Consider the following 24,283-nt stretch of genomic DNA (forward strand, 5'->3'; position numbering starts at 1 on the left):
CATATTCAGTCTTTAATATTTAATATTTTATATATAAAATTTTAAACACTTTTGTTGGTGAGTGTACTTTCTCAAACAATAAGAAAGAGCTTTAAAAAAATCCAAAGTTTGATATTTGTCCAATATTTGATCAAACATTTTCATAATTGTATTGTTTGGCAAATATTCATCAAACATTGGCCAAATATGAATGACAAATCAAAAATAACATCACAATTTGAACAGTAAAGTTAGTTTTTTCGATTTAATATAGTTTTTTTTTAATTTTTAAAGTTTGTCAATGTATTTACTAGTTTTTATTCTTGTATTCCTGCCTACCCTCATATTAGGTAGGTAGTTGTAAAAATGAGTTATTTATTAATATAAGTACATTATATATTTACTGAAATTCCTAAATAAAAGGTTTTTATTTCTAATGTTTTTAGTTGTACGGATGTGGTTTTTATATGAAATAATGTACGCAGTATTATAAAATTCTAAGCAATTCAACAGACAGACAATCAATATATATATAGGAAGCGAAAAATTTACTTTGACCATCTTTTACCCCCAGATATAAAACAATTGGGGGTATAAATGATCAATGTACACCCCCAATGAAAAAAATTTAACACCTGTGCAATTCCAATTTAATATTAAAAAAAAAACTAATGGGGGTATAAATGATTAATGTATACCCCCAATGAAAAATTTAACATCTATATAATTCCTATTAAATAATAAAAAATAAACAATATAAATTAATTCTTTAAAATGACTTACATTAAATACGAAATCACACGACTCTGCATATGAAGTAAATTAACTAGTCGACGTTATTGTACAAAACTACTACACAACTCACGCCCATAACTTAGAGAGGTAGGCAGAGACAATGTATCCATTTGGTGCGTAATTGACACCTCTCTTCTACATTCATACATCAATGTATACATGCGAAATTACAAAGGATGTTTAAATTTTCACTGGGGGTATTTGAACATTTATTACCCCAAGGAGTTTTTCAGGGGGTATAAATAGACTTAGACGAAAACTGTGCCCTTTTCTTAAAAAAAAAATACGCTAACTAAATTCGAAATTTGAATCAGTTAAAAATAATTTGACGTGCAGAAAATTATTTAAAAAAAAACTCGTCGAAGTTTACATTTTTACATTTGTTTGTCTGTTTCTTGATTGGTTGAAAAACTCTTTATTGTATGATAATGTAAAATGAAATTGTATTTAGTATTAACTTGAAGGGAAATTATGTGATTTGAGATAAATAACAATCACTATTGAATAAAATAAATTCTATTTTAATTTATTTTGTTGTTTTATTTCGAAAACCAGCTGTCGCCTGTGACTTCGTCCGCGCGGAATAAAAAAAAACTTTATAAGTAACATATGTGTTCTTCCAGATTATGTTCTACATCTGTTAAATTTCATCAAGATCTGTTGTCGTTCCGGAGATACATCAGTAACAAACATCCATCCATCTAAACATTAGCATCTATATATATAAAAGAAAGTCGTGTTAGTTACACTATTTATAACTTAGGTAGCTTAGAACCAGGAAACGGACATAGGATAATTTTTACCCCGTTTTCTATTTTTTATTCCGCGAGTCGCGGGTAAAAGCTAGTTTATAATATTAGTAAGATTGTGGCAAACGACTAAGCGGTCACCTAAATTCTCCAAAATAGCGAAGTGACCGCTGCAAATAGACATCTGCATTTGTAGATGTGTTGCGGTTGTTTTTCTCATTAGAAAAAATACTTGTACAAAATAAAACATGTAAATATTTTGGAAATTACGAATATTGAATTATTTTGAGGTTTAGGAATTGGTTAGGAAAAGGCACGTTTTCTGAAATTATTGTTGAGAGATTCATTGAAATATTTAATTTTAGTGTATTAGGAAAATAAAAAGCCGAAAATATCTAACATCTTTTATTACATCAAATAAATTATAAAGTTCATAGACTATAGTTATTACATTTTTATTTATTAAAAAAGCGCAGCTGCCTCTCCGCGGCCATTGATTTGCAACTTCTATTGATAGCTAACTACGTAACTTAAAGCTTACAACATTTAATTCTTATAAAAGACAAGAAAAATCCATCAGAAAAGAAGAACAAAAAATCTTATTATATTGCAATATTTTGGCGGTAAAATCCATGATTACGTTAATTCCTGACAGATTTTTCATTGAAAAAAAAAACTTTAATACTGTCCATTTACATATTTAGGTCGTTAAATGCGTTCACATTAAGCATGAAAACTACCAAAGCGGTAGGAAATAAATAAAAAAAAAACGGAATGCATACAAAAATCGTAAAATATTTTTAATACTACAATGTTAACCTATACATTCATCTTAGGACTACTAATTTACATTTCGATAAAGCCTAAAAGCCTGGATCTAGCAAATAACGCAATAAATACTAATCTCATGAGTTTTTATACAAATGATTCTCAGTCGGATAGATTTTTAAGATAAATACGTGGCCTTACAATAAAAAAGTAACCTAAATTTATCTCTATTATCTGCAATTATCTCTTCATCATGGCAAGATTGGTTAATAAATAAAAATCTCAACAAAATTTCACTGACCTATATAAATAGACAGGCTATAAGCCGTGGTATTTTGTGCCTATTTGATTTCCGACATTTGGTAGCGTGATGAGGTTCAAACTTAGAATAGAGATGGAATTAATTACAACAGGCGCGTTAATTTGGATCGAATCCTGTCCATCTATAGAGATCAGTGTAATACATTCACTAAAGATTTCGAGATAATATGATTCTTATTAAAAAACTTAAGTTTGTTAACAGAACATCCCTTAATTAACTAGTCAGAATAAATATATTATTATTATAAATGAACACATCCAAAGTATTTTGTCACGATAAATCGGTAATTTTTTTAATATTTTTAAATATAGATATTTAAAAACTAAAACGTGCTTGGAAACAGTTGACAATTGATTGTAGATTAAAAAAAAACTTGACAATAGTCCCGCCAAAATTTGTATATCCGTAGCCTTACTGTCTTAGCCTCTGAAGTATATTTAAAATTTTGAAATATTAAAAAACGTAGACATTACATTTAATTGTACTATATTCATTTCAGTTTTTTCTTTGATTCAGTTAAAGAAAATTAGTATTACTGTTATTTTTAAATATATGTTATTTTACGAACAAATGCAATTTTTTAACTGACTGGTTAAGATTTCGTTAATGAGAATTACGTGTTTTTTTGTTGATTTTTGTATGTTTTTTGTTATTAAACTAAATAAAAAATACGTTGCAAGGACTAGGTTTCTATTATTTCTAACGAAGAAAATGTCACATTTCATATATGGTTTGTGATTATTTAATTCGGTTTAGGATTAAGTTTCAATAATTTTAACTACAGTTCTATCATATTAGGCCGAAGCTACTTTCCTTTATATCAATCACTAACTCTAAATTTAAAAATACAAAAATGGCGCGCAAGATTTGACACAAAAAGAGGTTAGATTATATTTTGGAAATACATTAAACAAAGAAGATTTTATGTAAAAGCTGCTAAATATTTTAAGGTAAAATTAATCCGCCATTTTGATTTTTTTTATTATGAATTTCGTGAATGTGACAATTTACAGATGAAGTCAACATTAAAAATTTATTGTCTATCAATATTTTCGTTGATATTTACTATTTCTATGAACATTAAGCGAAATCTGCTATAACTTTAAGGTTATAAGAGTAACTATGACGGGGTTATGTTGAGTACCAATGTTAGGACCATAATAGGTCTGAGTGTAGGACCACGACTGTTCTAGGTCCTGTCTAGAGCAAGAAAGGCGAGGTCCTGCCGCACTTCTTCCCACAAGCGCACTTACGTACTATTTCTATTTCTTTGGTGTACCGTGTGCCATCGTCGCAGACGAGACGAATCTGTAACGCGAGTAGAACGTTGGTTAAAGTAATACTACATCGATATGCAAACATATATCTGTGAAAAAAATCACTTGATGTTTGAGTGTTAGACCAGGAACGCCGAATCACTTTCACACCATATTTTGAGCACAACATTGATAAAAAATTCATTGTGCGTTGCCAAAAAAAATTATGAAGTCGGTATTATTTATATAAGGACCAAACCAAAAAATATTCGATGACAAGCCTATGATTTGAAAAATGCACGTTGAGTTCACTTCTGGCTTAAATTACTAGTGTTGCAAGGTTGTGGTATTTACCTTTCTTTTCTTAGTGCGTTTAGGTTGGCAACATTGTCCCTTGCCGCAAGCGCGGGAGTCGGGTCGGGCGGCGCAGCGAGCGCCCCTCACTGCGCGCCGACTGCGGCAACTACCCTCACTCACTGTATCCCGAGTCGCCTCCTAATTGACAACAGAAATTGCATACTGACAAACATTTATCGTCTTCAAGAAACGTTATTTAGGTAATGAAGCATTGTGGTAAGTTATTCGATTGACTTTCCGTTGGTTTCTGAGAACAAAATCTCTGTATAAAACACTAGCTTTTACCCGCGACTCCGTCCGCGCGGAATAAAAAAAATGCATACAAGATAAAAAAGTTCCTATGTCCATCTCCTAGTTCTAAGCTACCTTCCCATCAATTTTCGACCGATCTTTAGTTATAAATAGTGTAACTAACACGACTTTCTTTTATATATATACTAGCTTTTACCCGCGACTCCGTCTGCGCGCAATAAAAAATAGAAAACGGGGTAAAAATTATCCTATGTCCGTTTCCTGGTTCTAAGCTACCTGCCCACCAATTTTCAGCTAAATCAGTTCGACCAATCTTGAGTTATAAATAGTGTAACTAACACGACTTTCTTTTATATATATAGATAAAAGATATCGTCATCCCTGTCATTATTTTTGACGAAAAGAAGATAGCTATATGTTTTAAACGGGAAGTTTGGTCTCAGAAACCCACAGTTGGAAGCTGATGTTTTTCATATCTTTGTGTGACTATGTTTTTGACAAATGAGGTGTTTGAAAATTGATTTACATTATTTCGCTGAGTGTTTAATTAAAACATAATATGACCTTCCGACAGCCGCCGGGTGCGGGCGAAGTCTGCGCCTGCGACTGCTCATTGGATAACTGCTTGTGGGCCGGAGAAGCTGCAATAAAAATAATAATATAATCAACAATATATTAGCGTACAACATATTATTATCTCTGTTTTATCAAAGATATGTTTTGTACAGAGATTTAAGTCTCAGAAACCAACGGTAAGAGAAGGATTTAATTATTTACTATATTTATTTGTTACTATCCCATCTAATAAATAGTCCCGATAGATGGCGGTGTCACAAAAACGAAAGAATATTAGCACAACACTATTGAAAGAATAACAATTTTACGTCTGCGTTATAGAAAATACAATAAGGTTATAACAAAATAAGTAAGAAAATTGTTAAATAACAATAAATAAAAATATTATTTACTTTCTAAGACACATATAACAAATTAAGATAACAATTTTTTACGTATTAGTAAATTTTTCTGTGACTTTAACATTATATTTTTAAATAAATGAAAACACTCGTAAAATTATAACCACACAAATTTTCTGAAACTTAGAACGGCACGAATCTTAATATGGAGGAGTTTTCTTCGGGAGCCGTCAGAGGCCTAATTTTAGTCCTCTTTCCCTTCCCACAATTTTCTTATCAGGAAATGATGGGAAGGGAAAGTGGATCTGGCGGAAGAAGGGATGCTTTGGAAGGGCAAATATCCTCTTTCTGCTCTTCCCCTTCTCCGTTGATTAAAGGTAGGCAAAGCATCTGCATTTGCAGATGTCTATTGGCAACGGTTGCCTCGCTATTGCAGCGAATTCAAGCCGATTGATTGCCACATTTTGATAAAATATATATAGATATAGTAGCCAACCCATTACGAGTACCAAGTTGTGTAAAGATGTGCCAAAACTGTGCCAAATAGAAAATAACCTCTACCTACTTTGTATGACAGGTGCACGGTTTTGTGAACATTTTTCTTTTACATGTATAATTTAAACTATACTAACATTTAATAATAGTATGATTTCGTATTTGTTTGCTTTTTAATATTAACTTCTTTATACATTTCAGAATATCATTATGGTCCATGGTACTAATGTCGGAGGATGAACAAAATATTTCTCCAGCTTTTGGCACCAAGTTGTTACCGCTTAATGCTGTAGGATAAAAATTTAATAGATCAGAACTTGTCTTTAATGTAAACTTGATTATTGACGTAGATTTCTACTGTTAACGCCCAGAAAATGTAAAATCCGGAGAATCAAAGTGAAGCGAAAAAACGGCCTCCGGAGACCTTTTATTTGGAGTAAATAACCACAGTGTTGTCACTTACAATATAAAATTACTTTTGGAAAATCATCTCTGGATTAGACGTCAAAATTTATCTTACTAATATTATAAACTAGCTTTTACCCGCGACCCCGTCCGCACGGAATAAAAAATAGAAAACGGGGTAAAAATTATCCTATGTCCGTTTCCTGGTTCTAAGCTACCTGCCCACCAATTTTCAGTCAAATCAATTCAGCCGTTCTTGAGTTATAAATGGTGTAACTAACACAACTTTCTTTTATATATATAGATAGATATAGATGTCAAAAGTTTGAATGTATGTATAGATGTTAGAAGGTATCTGCGGAACGGTTTAACGGATCTCAATTAAATTTGGCATATAGTAGAACAGTCTGGAAGAACACATAGGTAGACAATGTCGCGGACGACAGCTAGTAGATTGCATATCTATAGTTTTTGCATTTCGGTAGAAAAACACATGGTTAAAGGAGTTTTTTTACTAGCATAACATCGCCATGATTTATTTACGATGTTTTATTGTTAGCCTTGGTAAAGTATACTCGATTCAAGCCACTTAAATAGGGCAAAGACTCCACAAATACCTAAAACTAAATCTCAAATTCTAAATAATTTCTATAAAGGTATTTGATTTGCAATCGATTTTTGAACATTCCGAGTAAATGTTTACTAACTAAATTAAGCAAATTCTCCTAAATACAGATAATTATATATATTATATATATAAATATAGATAATTATTATAATTTTGAATATTCATTTTGTATGTGTATACTTTATTAGTATTATTACTACACACTCAGAGACGCTTAACTCCATTACACACTCCTTTAGTAACATCTTACTGGCTGTGAGACCGGAGATAACTATCGTAAGTTAGTATTTTTTATCTACATATAACTTTAAACTTTCGTGGTTTTTACTAATATAATGTTCGTAAGAAACGGGATCCCGTTTCTTACGAACATTATATTTTTTATCTACGTTGATACTTTACAGGTTCCATCAAAATCTGTTGCGTTCAGCGTCTCTTCTACAGTATCCAAAAAAAAAAAATAGTGCTGTGTCGTCTGTATATAGAATTTATTAATCTGTTATCTTTTTTATAAATGTATTGTATATTTTAATAAATGAATAGAAGACAGTATTCTCTACTAATATAATAAAGTGTAAACACTTTTTTATAGCGCAAAATCATAGCAATCACGGTATATTTTTAAATAATTATTTTTGTAACAAAAGGCTCTATACTTACGACACGCTTTAGGATATATATTTTCACGCCATTAAACTTAGGGGGTGAGTAAATTAAAAAAATTGTTATGCGAGAAAGGGACTAAAATTTCAAGCCAATAGCAAAGATGGATGCTTGTCATGGTAACGGTAATACTCAGCCAATGGCGAAAGCCTTCGTTGTCATTTGAGCATTTGAATTTTGACATATGCATTTTGCGTTTAGCGTATGTATGAAGTATATTTTTAAAGTGCATTTCAATAATGTACATAAAACCCTTGCCATTTTGTGACGTAATATTTTCAAATCGAAAAATACAGTGGGTAGAGCCAGTAAAATAGACATTGTTAATTAACATTTCAGTTGTAAGCCAATTTTTTTGTTATAATCTGTATTTTTCTAGCGAATTTTGACAGATAGAAGTCATTGAAGCGTGCAATATTATTTGAAATACAAATAAACAATTTTATCGTATTTTATTTTAGAGTATTTAACTATAAAACTAAAAACAAATATTAAAAAATACTGTACCTGCGACAACTCTTGCAGTATTTCGTCTCCGATCAAATGGACCTTATGTTATAGCGTGAAAATAATATAACGTCAATATTTATAAGGAACGAATATAAATCTAGGATAGATGAATATAGGGTTGCCAGATCGCTAAACTTACTAGCCGGACAGATCAGCCAGTTTGTCCGGACATTTGGGTAGAAAGTTCGGACACAATATATTATTTAGGATTTTGTCTCAGTATTAATAGGTACACTCTCGTTTGGGAAATGTAAAAAGCCTAACAAAAGCCGGAAAACCATATATTTTGGTCGGACACGCAATCAAAAAGACTACCTATGTCCGATTTTATCCGGACACCTGGCAACGCTAGATGAATAAGGAATAAAAAAGTACCTGGAGAAGCTTGCACGTTGCTGATCATTTTGCGAGTTGGCGGCTTGTTCAGACCAATGCTTGGTGCACCACCTAAGTAAAAGATTACATTAAAGACTGGTATTGTGGTTTATTTCGCTGGTTGATTAGTGTATTTTTGTATACCAATGCCAGTGCGCAGTTCACACTGCGCACCCGCGGTGCCTGCGCGACATTTGCACGTGTAGTCAGAGGCTGAACCCTCCTCGCGTACGCAGCGCCCTCCACGGGCACAAGGATTCGGTACGCAAGGGTCCTGTAACCAAATACTTGTAAATTCGATTGACTGTAGTCTACGACACTGAAAATGGATTATTTGATATCATTATAGTATAACTAGCTGTCGCCCGCGACTCCGTCCGTGCGCAGTTAAAAAAAAAATGAAAAATAGATGTTGTCCGATTCTCAGACCTACTGAATATGCTCACAAAATTTCATGAGAATCGGTCAAGCCGTTTCGGAGGAGTACGGGAACGAAAACTGTGACACGAGAATTTTATATATTAGATGTATGGATATCTGACCGGTTTGTGTGCGCCGTCCTCTTGCAGGGCATGTGATGGAGGTGCTGGAGGAGGCTCATCCCCCCCACAGCCCGCCAGCGTGCGCTGCGTGCGCGCTGCATTCACGAAGTCAACCCTCTTGTGGTTGATCCACGCCTCCTTCAGACAACCTGACGAATTACTTGAAAACTTGAATATAAATTGTGACAGTCAGAAGTGTCGTAGTTACCTAGAATCAGATAGTAAGATAGGGCATAAGTGTAATTTGCTTGTTCTCTCTTTTATTTTGTGTGAACTTTGTATGAATATTGTCTAAATACCTTTAAAACTAGTGATGTTCCTGAGATGCCATTTACTGAAGGCATCTTTAGCGACATCTTCAGGTACTCCGCCGAGGAACATCGGCCTGTCCAGACGCAAATACTCCTTGGTACCTGTAATATTTACATAAAATGACTAAATTAAATGTTCAGCTTTATCTAAACAACGCAGAGATTCCTAAACTTTCTCGTAGACCTTTAAAATGATACTGGTTTCTGGTAACTCCCTTCTGGTACATTTCTTCAACTTTTGAATCTTCATATTTCCCAACATAGTAAAACGAATCGGGTCTACTCAGACCAGAAAGAGACCTGGACCACATTTAGAGTCACTGGTCTACTAACTATATTAATTGCCGTCCTCTGAATCTTTAAGATAAACTCTTAAAGATTCAGAGATTCATTCAAACGAATTCAAGCATATCCCAAGCTCTTAGGTCATTAAGGGGTTTAAATTAAGAAAGAGAAATCTACCTTAAGGGCTGCTTAAGTGACAATTAACTCTGGTACTAAGTACCTTCATTGATAATAGACCTGGCAGGCCCATCGTCTACTTTTAAAGTGAAATTCTTCTTGACAGCGAGCAGCTCAGCCTTGTGATAAGACCCATCAGAGACCATCTCGAAACTGTAATAAAATTTATTAGTACCACATCAAAAGACTAACTATCACAGAGACCACTAACTGAGGCCTTAATAATCCCTTCGATTGTAGTAACTATAGTGTAACAATCAGGTGTAAAAATCAATTTGGTAGACAGGTCGACGCAGCGTGGGTAGGCCTCCTGCAAGGTGGACCGATGACCTGGTCAAGGTTGCGGGAGTGCACTGGATGCGGGCGGCACAGGACCGGGCATTGTGGCAATCGATGGGGGAGGCCTACGTCCAGCAGTGGACAAATCCAGGCTGGTAATGAATAGTGTAACAAATTTATCTGGCTCGGTGAGAAACACTGTAATCCAGGTTAGTTCTGTCAGAAAATGTACGATATACAAATTTTCATGTCTAAGTAAGGCGTCAGAACTTACAGACAAGAAAATATGTGATAAGACAGTTATAGTATGGTAAGAATCTTGTTGCACTGACATTTAAAGGGGGGCGTTAGTCAGCAATTATACGAGTACCTACTGGATCAGTTAACTTTACCAGTCTTTGTCTACAGGGAACTGATTTTTATACATGAACTAGCTGTCGCCTGCGACTCCGTCCGCGCGCAGTTAAAAAATGGGGTGGGGGGGTTATGAAAAATAAATGTTGTCCGATTCTCAGACCTACTGAATATGCTCACAAAATTTCATGAGAATCGGTCAAGCCGTTTCGGAGGAGTACGGGAACGAAAACTGTGACACGAGAATTTTATATATTAGATAGATTGTTTGCAAATTAAAGTTTTGCTTCGTTCCGATTTAAACACGTCTGTTGATGTCACTGACGATAAAAATCTATTATTACTTCGAATCCACACTAGTGTTAATAACCGATATCATCAACGCGAAAATGGCCAAAATCAAATAGTCACAAAAACCACGACGTATAGCCTGTCCATGTATAAAGGTTTGTTGGTACCAACCTGTACATAGTAGATGTAGGATGATTGCCGACGTCGTAGCTGATCCGGATTCTACCATTGAACAGCTCCACAGCAAGATGCTCGCTGTCTCCGAAGTAAAGTAATACGCCATGATGCTGAGTCGTGCTGAACACTGAATAAGAAAGATTAGAAGTTTCAACAGTGGCAGAGTTAAACGCTATCAAACTATGCCCGTCTGAGATACGCTTATTTTCCATCAACCCAGGACATTCTAGTCTTCATCAACTTGTAAGAAGTAAGGATAAAAAGTTTTTATGCGGTTTTTTTAACTAGCGTTTGACTGTTGAGTGAAAATATATATACGATCTTTTTGGTAGACAAAGAGTTTTAAATTCTGTTAAGTAGTTGGCATACATGTCAACAAGACCTTAGCCTTTTTGATTTAGAAAAAGATAAGTGAAAAAATTGGAAGATTGCGCGGGAAGTCAAAGAATAACAACGAGTGTAGTAATGAATAGGGATTAATGAAATTAATGTTGGTAATATATTTTATTTTATTGTTTTTAATAACGAAAAAACAAATTTTGACTGCCATGTTGATATTTTCAAGTATATACTAGACAAAAATCTGACGGATAGTTAGCGCTTTAGTTAGTGCAATTTTACAGTGCTCCTGAATGACGGTGTACTTGGAAAGAAATTTTGACACCGGTAATTTGTTCCACTCCTTTGCTGTATATAAAATGAACAAAGATTCAAATATTTTCACTCACCAAGAGTGACATTAGCCTGTGGTGATGTCCTCAATGGTTCCAGTTCCACCAGAGAGTCGTTGTGGTTGAACGTAAGGGAGGTGAGGTACTCGCAGAGACGACCTGGACCACAAAACAATCTATTATGCAAAAAGTTTAAGTTGCAGCTGGATTTATATTAGATGGCGCTGTTCAATTGAAAAATGAAACACTTTAGTTATGTAATTTTCTTCGACTTATTTTGGAAGATGTTTAAATTAGTGACTTTTTGATGTGAAACATCTATAGGATCACTTGTAAACCGAATTATTGGCGTGGCGACGCTTGCCGTGGCGACGGGTCGTCACGCTATGCTAAGGTATACATATATGTATACATATTATGTGTAGTAGAGTGTACGGTGTGGGGACGGGTCGCCACGCTATCATTATCATTCTTGTCATTATTATCATTATCATTATTATTATTATTAATTTAATTATAATATTTAATATTTTATCCATATTACTTGTACACACACGATGTTTCACATCTGGCAGGCGTCCCATGACGGCTCACAAGTTTTTCAAATAATAAAATAATTTAATTTGTATCATAGTGGTTGTAACGTGTTTGGCTACATTTTTTTTGTATTTATTAGAAGTCTTCGAAACAAAATATAACCTGAGTATCCTGGTGCGCACTTGCAGAGGTAGTCATTGGTAGCTCCAAGTAGCGGCCGCTCCATCATTATATCATCCTGAGAAATAACTGGCTCTTAATTATTTATCAATTACTAGTAATACTAAGAACGGATCTTTAAATTAATTTTGTATCCGACTTGAAGGATCGACACATTTTCAAACTCTACAAGATGTGGTCTCAAATTTAGAAAGCTACTGGAACTCTTTACTATTGAATTAAAATAACTTATAGTTTTTCTTTATATCGACGCTGGAAAGCATAAACGCTGTGACCCTTGAAATCGCGAATATATTTTTCACACGTTAATAATTTCAACCATTATCAAACGATAATGATTTTATTATAGGTTAGCACAAACTACACAACATTGCTAAATACCGCATGCTTGTAGACGTATCAGCTCACGAGTTATCATTTTTTGGCTCTCCTGTAAAGTTCATACTTTCGGGGTTACAGCGTTTACGTTTTCCAGCGTCGATATGTACATGTTAAATTGTGTTACAAACTCACAAAGGATCATAATCTCTCTGTGCGTTAGAAAACAGTAGTAAAGTGAGGTGAGACCTGTAGCGCGGTGCCGGCGGGTTGTGCGGGCGCAGGCGCGGGCAGGTAGCAGACGCCGTGCACACAGTCGTGGTGTGCGCAGGGCGAGGTGCCGAGCGCGGCGTGCGGCGCAGCCTCGCAGTAGCGCCCCGCGTACCCGGCTGCGCACGCGCATCGGTACTCCTCCAAACCGTCGATACATGTCGCACCGTTCTGATGTACAGTAAACAAACGTTAAATTCCATATTTGCAGCTATTGCAATACTAGCAGTCGCACGCGACTTCTTCAGTGCCTATAATATGCCCGCGTTCATCAGATAAACACAGCCTTGCGGTCAAAAAAACACTTTTCGATATAACATACATACACTTCAATTCTATTGATATGTATAGTTTCTTTGTATTGGAATGTAGTCAAGATGAGTGAAAAATTGTGTCAGGTTAATATGAGCGTCGGTGACTCAGGGGTTAAGCAATGGATTTGCAATCTGCAGGGGTTGGAATCCCGACATGTATCAATGTGTTTTTCCATGTACCATGAAAACATCGTGATGCTGCACATATCTGAGAAGAAATTCAATGATATGTGTGAAGTCAACTCGCACTGGGCTATGGTTGACTATGACCTAGTCATATCTAACTTAGGGTAGGCTCCGAGCCCCTCAGTGGGGATGTATAGTGAGCTGATGATGAATGTGACGTTTGTGTATTCACCTGACACATATGGTCGAGGCAGTCGTCTGGGTTGATAGTGCAGTTGATGCCGGCGTAACCTCGCGGACAACTGCATGTGTAATGGCTGCCGTGGTCTGTGCAGATCGCACCGTTCTCACACGGATTGAACTCAGCGCTGCAGAACGGGATCTTAGTCTCGCAGTACTCACCTGGACATAAAACCAGTACATCCTAAAGTTAACAGTGGCAGAATCCGCATAGGAATTACAGAAAGACAGACAAAAGACAAGCTTCCGATGAGTACCGAAGAATAAATAAATATTTAAAAAAAAAACCACTTCCTATCCTAAATGGACTTAGCTGAAGACGTAAAGGATACGTAATGTCTTTTATAAGTCCTCTCTTTAACCTTTCAACTTGTTGCAAATATCTATGGGCAGTTACGTCGCTATTTTAGCGAAATCACATGGCTGCTTTTTCGTTTTCCACCTTCACCTGATTAAGAATTAAAAGAAGAGTGCTCTTTGTGATGTTAGCTACTCACCCATGTAACCAGGTGCACATTTACAGGTGTACCCTTCCAGATGGTCGAGGCAGGTCGCGTTGTTCTGACACTTGTGGCCCGCGCAGTCGTCGATGTCCACCTCACAACGTACACCAGTGTACCCCGCCTCACATGAACAACTAAACATATGATAATAACCTTCAAATAAAAGACCAAACTCCGTTCAAGTATGTTGGGGGTCTTCAAGAGTATAGTGAAAGAGTACCATCGAAATTAGCATCAGTTGGCCAACTGAACACCTAGAAGTATTAAAGAGGAGCGGATAATAGAAATAATCCACTCTTTCTTAATACTTCTGAAGATATTAAGCATGGGGTCTTTAGTTTAGTTAGGGGGTCTTAACAGTATGTACTCACTGGAACCGCCCTTCCTCCAATAAAGTACATGTTCCATGACGACAGGGGGCGCCGTAACAAGCGTCGATCCGCTGCTGGCACGTCTCGCCGTGGAAACCGCGTGCGCACGCGCATGAGAACCCGCCGCGTGTCGCGCTACAAGTGCCGCCATTGGCGCACGGAGACCTCACGCAACGATCGCACTTCGATACTACTTCACTGGGTACCTTCTCTGATGAACGAATGAGTGAGTATAGACTGACTGACTTATCTGACCCGGTGGATATAAATGAAACTAAATTACACAGCAAATTACCGCACCTAAAACCAAAAAGTTAGTACAAACAGGATCTATCACAACTAATCACGCTAAAGCGGTTCTCTATACCGAAATCGCAGTACCATCATCTTATGACTAGTGTGAATGAAGTGAATGAAAGATCGAATGAATGAAGACTGAAATGAATGACTGTCGAAGTTGTCTGTACCTGTACAGACGAAGGCGCTGGATGCAGTGCTCAGTACGAGCTTGTCGCGCATGCGCGCCGGCTCCGAGCACTTTGCGATGCCCGCCTCCACGTACTCGCCCGCGCTCTTCACCCACTCCGACAGCCAGCGCGCGTGGCAGTCGCAGTATAGCGGGTTCGAGCCCAGTGCACTGCAAATTAACTAGCTTTAGTAAATAATTGCAGCGCCATCTATCGGGTTTTGTATCAACTAAACGAAATAGACGTCTTCTAGTAACAGCGCCATCTATTGGGATTTGTATCAACGAAACTAAATAGACATCTACTAGTATCAGCGCCATCTATTGGGTTTTGTATCAACTAAACGAAATAGACGTCTTCTAGTAACAGCGCCATCTATTGGGTTTTGTTATATACATATTTATCCTATCCGTGTCATCTGTACGTAATCGTTACTTTCCACTGCACCTGTCTGGTACATTGTAATGAACAAATAGAAGTTGTTTATTAGGAAAATGTATAAAAAAGACCACAGTATGAGTACAGTAATGAATGTGGATGATATTCAGAACACTTACACATGAGAGATGGACTCCAGGTCCCTGAAGACGCCATCAGCCAACATGGAGATGTTATTTCCATGCAGCGATAACACTCGGAGCTGCGTCAGCCCTTTGAGGGCGTCCCTCTGGTAAATGAGACAAGTTAGTTAAAACCTAAAGAAAACTGTTTATACTTATAATTTGTGACGGAATGGCTTATGCAGGACTTAGTTTCTGGTACAGATTCAATCCCCGCCATTTTTTAATTAACATAACGACGCCAGCAACATATGTTGCACGAATGGGCCAGCTCGCCCCGTAAAATACCACGACCATACAGAAGACAGGCGTTAATTGGAAGTAATTCTGCGTTTCTTCTGATGAGTGTGCGTTCCGGAGGCCTTATTTTAGACCTCTTTCCCTTCCTAAACTTTTCTTATAAGGAAAGGATGGGTAGGGAAGGTGGATTTGATATTAAATGGGATGCATTGGAAGGGAAAATATTCTCTTTCTGTGCTCCCTTCTCTATCGATTAAAGGTAGGCAACGCATCTGCAATTGTGGATGTCTATGCGCGGTCGCTTATAATATAAAAAAATACAAATGTGTTTATAGAAATTTCACATATCTGCTATGAAATGTCAGTGTGTGCATGTGCTCTTAGGTTCGAGACCTGATAAACCAGGGATCCCCAAACTATTTTAGACAAGTGACCCCCTTTTCCTAAATGAACCGTTTCCACAGACCCCCACATGGTTAAATTACCTACTTTTAAGATCAATTATTATTATTTTTTTAAATTCTGACTTAGGTCAATAGAAGACAAAGTGAGAATTAGCAATGCTTTAAGTTCAATATCTACCCCTTTGGGTATCCCTGTGATAAACTAACCTGTACACATCTAAGTCTGTTGTAACTGACGATCAATGTAGATAACTTGGTGAGGCCGTCGAATGTATTGTTATGGAGTACATCGATCTTGTTGTTGGAGAGATCGAGACGCGTCAGCTGAGTGAGATGACGGATTTGTTCCGGCTCCAGGCTTGTGATCTCATTTGATTCCAAGTACCTTGGAAATTATGAAATAATTGTTTAACTTAATAATTTTCTTAAAAAATTTAAATAACCATCAATTGACTCTATGGTTATTCTGAATAGAATGTACTAGCAATTGATCGCCACTTCGTTTGCGAGAAATCTTATATATAAAATTCTCGTGTCACGGGGTTCGAACTTGAACTCCTCCGAAACGGCTTGACCGATTATCATGACATTTTGTGAGCATATTCAGTAAGTCTGAGAATCGGACAACATCTATTTTTCATAACCCCCCCCCCATTTAGTTTTTTTAAAAGCGCGCGGACGGAGTCGCGGGCGACAGCTAGTTAAAATATAAATTTAGTAATAAACATAGCTTATATCATCTGGGAATAGTTTCAGTAATTTCGGAGCCTATCAATGGATGCAAAGAAACAATCACATCTTTTTAGATAAATATAATTTAATATTTAAAAGAATGCATACTTATTATTAATTAATACTACTAATAAATAATACTAACACTTATATAAATAAGTGTTAATTTCAAAGTGTTTTTATTATTCAAGTGTAAATGTCGTTATTTTAAACTGTACTCGTATATTCATAAAACATTAAGAACTGTAGAGTTGTACGAGAGTAGTCTCGTGTCGGATTTTACAAGCAATATAGGTAGAACTTACAGTTCAGTGGTCTGTCTGGGTATATTGTGAGGTAGGGCAGTGAGCTGTGCGCGTGCGCAGCGCACCACTGTGCCGGCGCACGCGCACGCCGCCGGGCAGTACTCCGCTGACAGGCAACCCTTGTCTTCAGCTACAACACAAATACATTATATATGTTGAATATCACTCGCAATAGATGGCGCTGTAATAAACAATTATCAAAGTTCTTTAAGAATACCGAAATTCGTCGTGCAATTAATAACAATTATATTTTACTAGCTGTCGCCCACGACTCCCTTCGAGCCGACTTTAAGCATAATAATATGTAGTCTATGTGTTTTTCTAGACTATGTTCTAAATCTGTGTCAAATTTCATCAAGATCTGTTGAGACGTTCCGGAGATACCTTCAAACAAACATCCATCCATCTAACTAGTAAGATTAGTATGGACCAACCGGTGTGCTTGTAACCACTTTACCTAATAAACCATTTGATACATACAGTGTGTTATATTTTACCTAAACGATGAGTATAATTCCTTCAAGTTAATAGTAACTTAGTGTTAAGTAACAGTGGTTACTTACCTGTGCATTTAAAGTCAGTGAGTTCAAGATGTGGTATATTTGCACCGCGCAGGTTGGCGGGCGAGGCGCATGCGGCGCCGGGTGCCAGCCGGCGCGTGCGCAGCCAGCCCGCCAGCCAGCCCACGTGGCAGCTGCAGTGGATCGGGTTGCCGGAGAGTGTGCTAAGGATCAACAGATATATGATATAAAGATTCGGACTAAACTGTAGTCCGCCATTAGAAAACTCTAATCTCTTTTCTACTTACAGAGTTTTCAACAAGTTGAGATGATCAAAAGCTCCAGGTGTGATGCATTTAATTTTGTTATCAGCTAAGGACCTGAAAGATAATTAATCTTACTGTAATCTAGTAACGAAAAACATTTCAAGAATTGTTTTTTTTATATTACATGGTGGCAAACGAGCAAGCGGCCGAGAATTCGCCGAAATGGCGAAGCGACCGCTGCCCATAGACATTTGCAATTGCAGATGCGTTGCCTACCGAAGGAGACGCACAAAAAGAGAATATTTAACCTTCCTATGCATCTCCTCCTCCATCAAATCCACCTCCCCTTCCCATCCTTTCCTTATTAGAAAAGGGATGGGAAGGGAAAGAGGACTAAAATGAGTCCTCCGACACCACACTCATCAGACTGTACTTGTAATTACTTCCACTTGACGCCTGTCTTCTGTGAGGTTGTGGTATTTCACTGAGCGAGGACAATTCATGCAACTGATGTTGTTGCTGAAGTCTACCATCTGTTAAAAGCCATTGTGAAGCCTTCTTGTGGTTAAAATAAGCCTTTGTATTTCCTGACAATTTGAGTTCGTGTATTTAACTTACAATGTAACGAGACTGTGTAAACCAAAGAACATCTTGTCAGTAACGGTTGCTAAATGGTTGCCGTCTAACAACAACTCCTGCATGTTGGCAGCGCCGTCAAACGCGTTGTCTTCTATCTCTGTTATACCTGGAGAAAGAACTTACAAATGAAAGAGACGACAAGTCATTTCATTCCTAAAAATTCATTTAACAGTTTCAAAGTGAACAAATTTAAGGGGTCTTATTAAAATAAAATTCCTAACCATTGTTACGGAAGTCCAGTTTATTAAGATCCGGTAGTCTTCCGAAGAGACCATCTGACTTGATCTGTCTTAGGTTGTTGTCTGACATCAATCTGAAATAAAGAAAATAAATACATTTTAATTTTTTTTATCTCAAATATAGTTCTTAAAGGTTCAAAGTTTTAGTGACTTACAGTGCGTGCGTGGCCATAGGTAAGTCCCGTGGAACATCATTCTGTCCAGCTCTAGCACACGCGACGCGCACCCCTCTTGCATCCCACTCGCACGCGCACGCGGCGGGGCACGCGCCAGTGGCGCCACACGAACCTCTATCACCTTCTGTCTCCTCCCCAGCTGAAGTTAAAACATAATTTGAGTAACAAAGCCCTTGAATACATATTGCTGTCCTTCTGTTTCTTTTTCAAGAAGCAGAGACAATATGTGTCAATACAAATGGTGTTGCAGTGAAATTTTCCATAGGAATGATCTTGGTCCTTCGAGTCAGGTAAATTAAAAAAATATATAAAGTTAAAGAACACATAAATGGAGAAGTCCACACGATTAACAGAGTGAAAAAAAACCTTTGTCAGATGACATTTCAGCAACAATAGATTGCATTGTATTAAATGGCATACAAAAACCGATTAACAGAAATCCCGTATAAGTCTGTAAATAAAAATGAACTCTATTTTCTACTACTTACGTTTGCATTTAAAGTTTTCATCTCGTAACGCGTCTATTCTCTTGCGGGCAAGTCGTTTGGGTGAGTCGCATTTGGCTCCAGATGTTTCTATAGGGTTCTTACGAAGGTACGCAGCCAGCCACCGTAACGAACAGTCACAGGTGAACGGATTACGACCTAAATGCCTAAGAAATAGAGTTTGTTTTAGAAGTGTATTTAATTTGTAAAAGTGTAATTCTATTTTTAATCATGTTTCACAATTTCTTGACTAGATGGCGTTATTTCTAATTTTCAAATTATTTAATTTAATTCCCAACTTTATCTATGTTATATAATATGTAAAAGCGAATATTTAAAAGGATGTATTTTTGTTTGAAGTTATCTACAGAACCGCTAAACGGATCTTGATAAAATGTCACAGATGGAGAACATAGTTTGGAAGAACACATAGGCTACTAATTATATTTTTAATTCCGCGAATACAGAGTCGCGGGCGACAGCTTGTACAAAATAACTTACAAAGTCTGTATTCCAGTGAGTGAATCAAAAGTACCATTAGGTATGGACCTAATATTGTTATCATACAGAGATCTGAAAGAAAAAAGGTATTTTAATTAAATGTAATAAGAAACTGAACATTTATAGCCATTGGCGCCATAAATGGCGGCCATTTTCGGTTTCTTTTTAGCCGACTTCAAAAAGAAGGAGGTTATCAATTCGACTGTATTTTTTTTCCACTCATTTTGTTAAAAAAAAAACTTGAGAGGTGTGTTGGGACACCCGGATGGAACGAAGTTCCTTTCTATTAATTAGTGAAGGAATCAATGTTTATTCACAAGAAGTACATTTTATTTCTATGAATTTTCGTTATATATTGTCACGTCGTTGCCATGGTGAAGTAGCGCTCATTCGTCGTTAACATACTTACTATAGCAAAAAGTGTCGTGACAACTTTTCGTAAGAATTCGTCTAGCCCCCTTTCACAACGCGCGATAAGGAACTTCGTTCCAATATCAATGAGTTAATTAAAATCAAACTTACAATAATTTCAAACTCTGAAGATCTCTAAAAGTATCCTTTCTTATGCACGAAATCTCATTAGAATTCAGCAATCTGTAAATAAATAAAATAAAGTAAATAAATAAATTGTTTTATTCATATTAAATGTAGACTGTACTGTTTGTTGGGTACGGATTAATCCATAATTGTGGATTCAAATTCCGCTATCAGATTGCAAACCATATCCTAGCTAAGTCAGACACAAACATCGCATTCCAGTGCGTTTACATTTTTCCAGTTGTCAGCACTCAACTATCGCTTGATTGGAATGATGTAAACTGGGCATTAGTTCTTAACAATTCCGGTATTGATTACTTAAGCTAGAATGAGTTCTGAAACATTTTTTAGTTACTAATATTATGCGAATGTTTAGATGTATGTTTGTATGAAGTTATCTCCGGAACGTCTCAACAGATCTTGATGAAATTTGTCACAGATGGAAGAACATATAGGGTACTTATTAAGTTTTTTTTTAATTATGCTCAGACGGAGTCGCTGGCGACAGCTAATAATATAGCGTGTACTTGAGTAGTAATACTCACAGTAGCTGTAAAGATGACAGTCCGTGGAATATACCCGCTGGCAGATCTTTTATTTTATTTCCGTACAGTACTCTGAAAATAAAGATACAATATTAAGTACATTTGAAGAGTTCAAACATATTTTTTATAACTCTTCGTCCTTTAGCTAACAAACCCGCTTAAGTCATTTTTATCAACTTTACGAGAGACGAAAAAAACTGTCTATTTCGATTACATTATAACATCTTGTAACGTGAACAACTGAACCGATTTTTTACTCACAAGGAAGTAAGTCTGGTGAGTCCATTGAAGGCGTCTGCTGCGATTTTCACAATCTTATTGTTTGAGAGGTCGATGCGGGCCACCACTTTGATAGCGACGAAAGCACCCGCTCCCACTTCTGTTATCTCATTCTGTTCTAGACGTCTGGAAGTACACATTTAAGCTATTCTAGATTTCTGTTTCATATTAATGCAATTTTATCATACCTGTCGTAGTTACTTTGAGTATTAATATTTGTAACATCGGACATCGAAAAGAGAAAGTTTATTTTGGATAGTTCTAGAAAGAAACGCTGTAACCCCGAAAGTATGAACTTTACAGGAGAGCCAAAAAATTATAACTCGAGAGCTGATACGCCTACAAGCATGCGGTATTTAGCAATGTTGTGTAGTTTGTGCTAAACTATAATAAAATCATTAATGATTTGATAATGGTTGAAATTATTAACGTGTGAAAAACATATTCGCGATTTCAAGGGTTACAGCGTTTATGCTTTCCAGCGTCGGTATACTGCCAAGGACGTTTATTTACTATCCATTTATATGAAATGTTATTTAACGCTCACAATACAAGCTTGGAATCTTGACATAGCGACATATGGTCAAATGAGGATATCTGAGTTAGTAAGGGGCGCTACTGTCGCAGGTAGTTATGTCAGTAAATTTGTAAAACTTACACGGGTATAGACAATGACATGACAATTACAGAACATAGAGAATGTTGTGGCACTTTTTGACATTAACAAGAGGGCGCAAGTGAGCTGGCTCAATTTAATTTGACTTATGCCCAGGTCAGATAAACTTGTCGGTATATACCTACTTTAAATAAGTTTGGCTTTGTGGAAAAATATCTTACATTTCAACAGTACGATGTGGTATTGAGGCGGGCAGTTCGGCGAGCAGCTTCTCCCTGCAGTCGAGGGTGCCCTCCGCCGTGCAGCGACAGGGCGGAGGGCAGCGCGGCTCCGCGGAACACTCCGATGTCACCGCTATCGGACCTGGAGAATAATGGTTATTCGTAAACAGAACATGGTCCATTATTAAAACAATCAGAAACTTTCCACTTATTTAAGGTTACATTAGACAATAAACAACGGTTTGGAGATGTCTATGGGCTAGATACTCCACTATTTCACGGAACTGTACAGCTGATTGCTCGTTTGCTTACTATGAAAAAGACTAGAATGTTTTATCAATTTGGACTGAGTATACTTAACATAAGACCTTGGTTGCAACAGCAAAAAATGTCGCGTTAAACATGGTTCTTAATATTTTTCTCCGTAAAACTATAATACGGTAGAATTGCAAGCCTTACCATTGCATATCAAATCACTGTCTTCTAAATCTGTGAGTAGCGCTCCTCTGAGGGTCGCGGGGGCTTGGCATCTGGAAACAAAAATATAACAACGGTAGGTCCGAATCTCCAGTAGGCACGAAGCTAAAGTTCAATCAGTTCTTTCAACTACATGTTCATCCTCAGCTCACTATATGTCCCCACTGATGGGCTCGGAGCCTACCTTAAGTTAGGGGTGACTAGGTCATAGTCAACAATGCTGGCCCAGTGCGGGTCGACTTCACACATATTGAATTTCTTCTCAGATATGTGCAGATTGCATAACGATGTTTTCCTTCACCGTGAGAACGTCGGATAAATGTACATATGTAAATCGAAAAACACATTGTTACATGGCGGGATTCTAACCCAGGACCTGTAGATTGCAAGTCAAGTGCTTAACCCCTGAACCACCGACTCTCTCTTTCTACTACATACCTGGCTCCAACTCCTACGAACGCCGACGCTCGTAACGCGACCAGTAGACGGGCGACGCGACAGTCGCACACGACCGGGTTATCGGTGAGTCGTAACGTGTGCAGTCGCGCGACTGATGCTGGCTCCAGTGATAAATATGTGAGGTTGTTGCTATTCAGTGTGCTGGAAGATTGGAAAGTTAAATCAGTAATCAATTACAGCGACGAATTCAATACCACTGGTTTATATCACTGTTTGTTAAATTAAGAAACAAAAAACCCGATTGACTAAAAAAATCGAATGACACTTCATTAGACAAAATCGATTTAGTATTTTATAAAGGTAAAGGAAACAATAAAATTTACATAAATATAAATAAATAAATAGCTGCTTTATTGTAACACTCATGTACACAGTTATGTGAGAGCCTTGGTTCCTGAACTAGGGCAAAGCTTAAATTGATTTTACATTTAGTGACAAGAGTAAAGAAACAATTATTTATAATTTTGAAAATGAAGTTGAAAAAGAAAAATAAAAAAAAAAACTTTTTTTTACATTTTTTTTGCATACGTGTGTTTTAGATTGGTGGGTGTTTACGTGCGTGCGTGTGTGCTTTTTGTGTGTATAAGTCTGTGTGTGTATTGTGTATGTTTGTGAGTATTAACCCGCGTTTCTATGATCAAGATGTCTAAATAAAACATATCGTCATCCCTGTAATTATAGTTGATAAAACAGAGATATCAATATGGATTTTAACGGGGATTTTAGTCTCAGAAACTTACAGTCAGTTGGGTAAAAGGTATTCTAAACTGACATCTGTCAAATTTGCAAACCACTTACAGTACTTCCAAACTCTTCATATGTTCCAACGCCTTGTCATCTATACACTTGAGGTGGTTTCCGTCTAGATGTAGACTCTTGAGTGACGTCAGACCTCTGAAGGTCCGTCTACTGATCGCTGTCAGCTCATTCCTGCTTAAGTCCCTGTAAGATAAATGTTTGTTAGGCGTGGAATAAGATGTCGAAGTCAGTGTTTCAGTAGCCTTTAAGAACAGAGGCACTTCTAAAGCGCGTACAATCTTTCGATTTTGTAGGTGGTAATATGACCAAGCATTAGTTTATTTCTAATAAAAGAAAGGTTTCCAGAATTTTTTCTTTTAAAACAGACGTATTTTGACGATTTAAAAGCGTTTTGACTGATTTTAAGTAAGGTATAAGTTACTTAGAATTTCGTCAGCACCCTGCGATACTTGAATAGCA

The 24,283-nt window shown here is 36.8% G+C and overlaps 1 protein-coding gene across 1 annotated transcript in view; it reads right to left on the reverse strand.

Moving 5' to 3' along the window:
* Nucleotides 1-3,566: 3,566 nt before the first annotated feature.
* The window catches only part of LOC106709146 (protein slit), a 53,778-nt gene continuing 33,061 nt past the window's right edge, over nucleotides 3,567-24,283 (reverse strand). Inside the window, exons 5-37 of the mRNA XM_045684961.1 lie at nucleotides 23,864-24,007; nucleotides 23,045-23,206; nucleotides 22,589-22,659; nucleotides 22,130-22,271; nucleotides 21,275-21,418; nucleotides 21,014-21,085; nucleotides 20,454-20,525; nucleotides 19,932-20,003; nucleotides 19,434-19,597; nucleotides 18,925-19,084; nucleotides 18,752-18,843; nucleotides 18,510-18,636; nucleotides 17,934-18,005; nucleotides 17,689-17,849; nucleotides 17,126-17,255; nucleotides 16,296-16,473; nucleotides 15,442-15,551; nucleotides 14,885-15,054; nucleotides 14,418-14,628; nucleotides 14,041-14,180; nucleotides 13,536-13,705; nucleotides 12,843-13,034; nucleotides 12,258-12,333; nucleotides 11,616-11,717; nucleotides 10,882-11,014; nucleotides 9,830-9,939; nucleotides 9,313-9,426; nucleotides 9,014-9,162; nucleotides 8,616-8,745; nucleotides 8,472-8,543; nucleotides 5,043-5,119; nucleotides 4,224-4,364; nucleotides 3,567-3,921 (exon numbers count right to left, since the gene is read on the reverse strand). Of these exons, the coding sequence (XP_045540917.1) occupies nucleotides 3,814-3,921; nucleotides 4,224-4,364; nucleotides 5,043-5,119; nucleotides 8,472-8,543; nucleotides 8,616-8,745; nucleotides 9,014-9,162; nucleotides 9,313-9,426; nucleotides 9,830-9,939; nucleotides 10,882-11,014; nucleotides 11,616-11,717; nucleotides 12,258-12,333; nucleotides 12,843-13,034; nucleotides 13,536-13,705; nucleotides 14,041-14,180; nucleotides 14,418-14,628; nucleotides 14,885-15,054; nucleotides 15,442-15,551; nucleotides 16,296-16,473; nucleotides 17,126-17,255; nucleotides 17,689-17,849; nucleotides 17,934-18,005; nucleotides 18,510-18,636; nucleotides 18,752-18,843; nucleotides 18,925-19,084; nucleotides 19,434-19,597; nucleotides 19,932-20,003; nucleotides 20,454-20,525; nucleotides 21,014-21,085; nucleotides 21,275-21,418; nucleotides 22,130-22,271; nucleotides 22,589-22,659; nucleotides 23,045-23,206; nucleotides 23,864-24,007 (4,168 nt within the window). The 3' untranslated portion in view covers nucleotides 3,567-3,813. The remainder of the gene's footprint in view (nucleotides 3,922-4,223; nucleotides 4,365-5,042; nucleotides 5,120-8,471; nucleotides 8,544-8,615; nucleotides 8,746-9,013; nucleotides 9,163-9,312; nucleotides 9,427-9,829; nucleotides 9,940-10,881; nucleotides 11,015-11,615; nucleotides 11,718-12,257; nucleotides 12,334-12,842; nucleotides 13,035-13,535; nucleotides 13,706-14,040; nucleotides 14,181-14,417; nucleotides 14,629-14,884; nucleotides 15,055-15,441; nucleotides 15,552-16,295; nucleotides 16,474-17,125; nucleotides 17,256-17,688; nucleotides 17,850-17,933; nucleotides 18,006-18,509; nucleotides 18,637-18,751; nucleotides 18,844-18,924; nucleotides 19,085-19,433; nucleotides 19,598-19,931; nucleotides 20,004-20,453; nucleotides 20,526-21,013; nucleotides 21,086-21,274; nucleotides 21,419-22,129; nucleotides 22,272-22,588; nucleotides 22,660-23,044; nucleotides 23,207-23,863; nucleotides 24,008-24,283) is intronic.

Source organism: Papilio machaon, chromosome 28 (genome assembly GCF_912999745.1).
Source record: "Papilio machaon chromosome 28, ilPapMach1.1, whole genome shotgun sequence".
NCBI classification, from domain to species: domain Eukaryota; kingdom Metazoa; phylum Arthropoda; class Insecta; order Lepidoptera; family Papilionidae; genus Papilio; species Papilio machaon.